This window comes from Ammodytes marinus, assembly GCF_949987685.1.
Source record: "Ammodytes marinus genome assembly, contig: scaffold_174, whole genome shotgun sequence".
In the NCBI taxonomy this organism is placed as follows: domain Eukaryota; kingdom Metazoa; phylum Chordata; class Actinopteri; order Uranoscopiformes; family Ammodytidae; genus Ammodytes; species Ammodytes marinus.
In genome coordinates, this window is record NW_027648374.1 from 77,501 (window position 1) to 80,000 (window position 2,500).

A 2,500-nucleotide genomic window follows, 5' to 3' on the forward strand; every position below is an offset into this window, starting at 1 on the left:
CTCACCCCCCCCCCCCCTTACCTGTCTCCTACTCACCCCCCCCCCCCTTGCCTGTCCCTCCTACTCAGATCAACCTGACCCCTCCCATGTTTTTCAATAACAATGTATGTATATTAGAACTGTCTGCCTCTCAGCCTGTCTCTCCTCCAAACCCACTGTTAGATGCCCCCGCCCCGCCCCCCCCGGGGAGTAAATGTTCCTTAAATATGTGACGATTTAAGGAAAGGTTGTCACTCCTTGTAACATACTGACCTGTGTTGAAACTATTGACCACCCCGCGGAGGTTCTTGCTATTGATTGAAAATAAACCTTTTGCTTCTACAAATGTATCATTGTTGATTTTCTCACTAAATACTTTTTTTTACACCACTTTGAATGACATGTAGTTTACGGTGGCATTAAAAGACGCTTCAAATGAATTTCAAGGGCAATTAAATATATTTTGCAAATTTTCTTCCCCGTTCCACACACAGAGGATCACAACCAGTTTCTACAGGACTACCGCTCACTGCCAGCACTCAGTGAATCTACATCCAGCATCAACATCCGTCCTCTGAGATACTTTGAGGACGTGACAGCGGCTGTGTCAGAAGCCAGAGAGAAGCTACAGGACGTCCTGAGAGAGACATGGACAAACATCTCACTGACAGAGACTCAAGTGGATGTTTCACTGCCTCAACCAGAGCCCAAGACCAGAGCTGACTTCTTAAGATATTCACGTGACATCACACTGGATCCAAACACAGCAAACACACGGCTGTTATTATCTGAGGGGAACAGGAAAGCAACAAAAATGGAACAACAACAGTCTTATCCTAGTCATCCAGACAGATTTACTGGTGCTTCTCAGGTCCTGAGTAAAGAGAGTCTGACTGGACGTTGGTACTGGGAGGTGGAGTGGAGCGGGGAAGGGGTGTTTGTAGCAGTCGCATACAAGAATATCAGCAAAGCAGATTGGGAAAGTATATTTGGACAAAATGATAAATCCTGGGCGTTATATTGTTATACAGAAAGTTTAGAATTCCGGTTCAACAGAGTCCAAACTCCCGTCTCAGGTCCTCGGTCCTCCAGAATAGGAGTGTACCTGGATCACAGTGCAGGTGTTCTGTCCTTCTACAGCGTCTCTGGAACCATGACTCTCCTCCACAGAGTCCAGACCACATTCACTCAGCCGCTACACGCTGGAGTGAGGCTTTACTCTACAAGAGCCACTGCTGAGTTCTGTAAACTCAAATAGACAAAAGTCATTTAAAGGGGCAGTGTGTAATATGACATCATCAAGAAAGTTCTAGAAAGTTCTAGAATGCAACGCTCCCTGGGTAACCCCACCCCTTTTGAATAATAACAGAAGCTACAGTGGCCTTCAAGGACAAGAACAATTCTAAATTCTAAACGATGCACCTGATGACATTCCAACCAACATGGATTCCTCCATAAGACTTACCCTCTCAATGTACAAAATGTAATATTAATATTTGTAATTCTCCGCTCAGGAGGATAATTCAGATTATTGGCAGAGGTGATTTTACACCAATGAGGACATATTTATGAATGAGGATATTGATTTTAGCTAATAAATTACTTAAAATGTTACACAGTGTCCCTTTAAACTTATTTTGTCTTCATGTTTGAAGCAGAGAGATGATTGTTGTTGTATTATAATCACAGCACTGAGATCAGCTGTCAATCAAACTTTATGGGCGGGACTTTGACATCTTCTCATTTGTTTTTCTGTAAAATGTTTCCTGTGTGTTTAGCCACGGAGGCTTTCAATGCTCATGACTTTAGTTTACCTGAACTGACTTTTCTCTGCATGAGCTTGTAGAGTTCTCTTTGCTCTAAATGATTGTTGAATATTTGTATTAATGTACATACAGCCGCGGAAAAAATGAAGAGACCTGTCTGGATTTTTCTTCAATCTTCATCTCTACATTACTTATTATTGAAAATGCTCTAAATGACAATATTTTTATTGGGAATTTGGTAGAAATGTTGTCAGTAGTTTATATTATGAAACCAAAATGTTCATTCTACTCAAACATTATGCCTCTAAAGAGTAAAACGAGAGACACTGAACATTTGGAGTGGTCTCTTAATGTTTTTCCAGAGCTGTATGTGTTGTTGTGTCTCTTTCTCTGCGCTGGTCTTTACAGGGAAAGCCCTGGATCTTCATTTATCCTCCAAATCATGTACTCATAATGAAAGCCTATTACTATAATTCTTTTATGATGTAATTTGATTCCATCTGAACTCAGACACAGTTGTTCCTTGTGTTCGTTCTTGTTGTCCATAAAAATTATAAAATCCAATAAATAAATAAAAAAAAAAAAAAATGTAGATTGAATTTGTTCATGAAATCGTTGAACAGACTTTACTGATGTGATGTGTGAACAAACTGACACTTTACATTGTAAATAAAAAAATCCCTTTTTCAAGAATGAACAAGATGGGGGCGCCCTTAGCTCAGTTGGTAGGGCGTTCCCCCCCCCATGGGCCCTTA

General features: G+C 40.8%; 1 protein-coding gene across 1 annotated transcript in view; it reads left to right on the top strand.

The window, feature by feature from the left end:
- Positions 1-2,280, top strand: part of LOC307270458 (tripartite motif-containing protein 16-like) — a gene marked incomplete at its 5' end in the record, with an annotated part of 3,095 nt that extends 815 nt beyond the window's left edge. The window contains one exon of the mRNA XM_080054343.1: positions 474-2,280. Within this exon, the coding sequence (XP_079910469.1) occupies positions 474-1,237 (764 nt within the window). The 3' untranslated portion in view covers positions 1,238-2,280. The remainder of the gene's footprint in view (positions 1-473) is intronic.
- Positions 2,281-2,500: the final 220 nt, after the last annotated feature.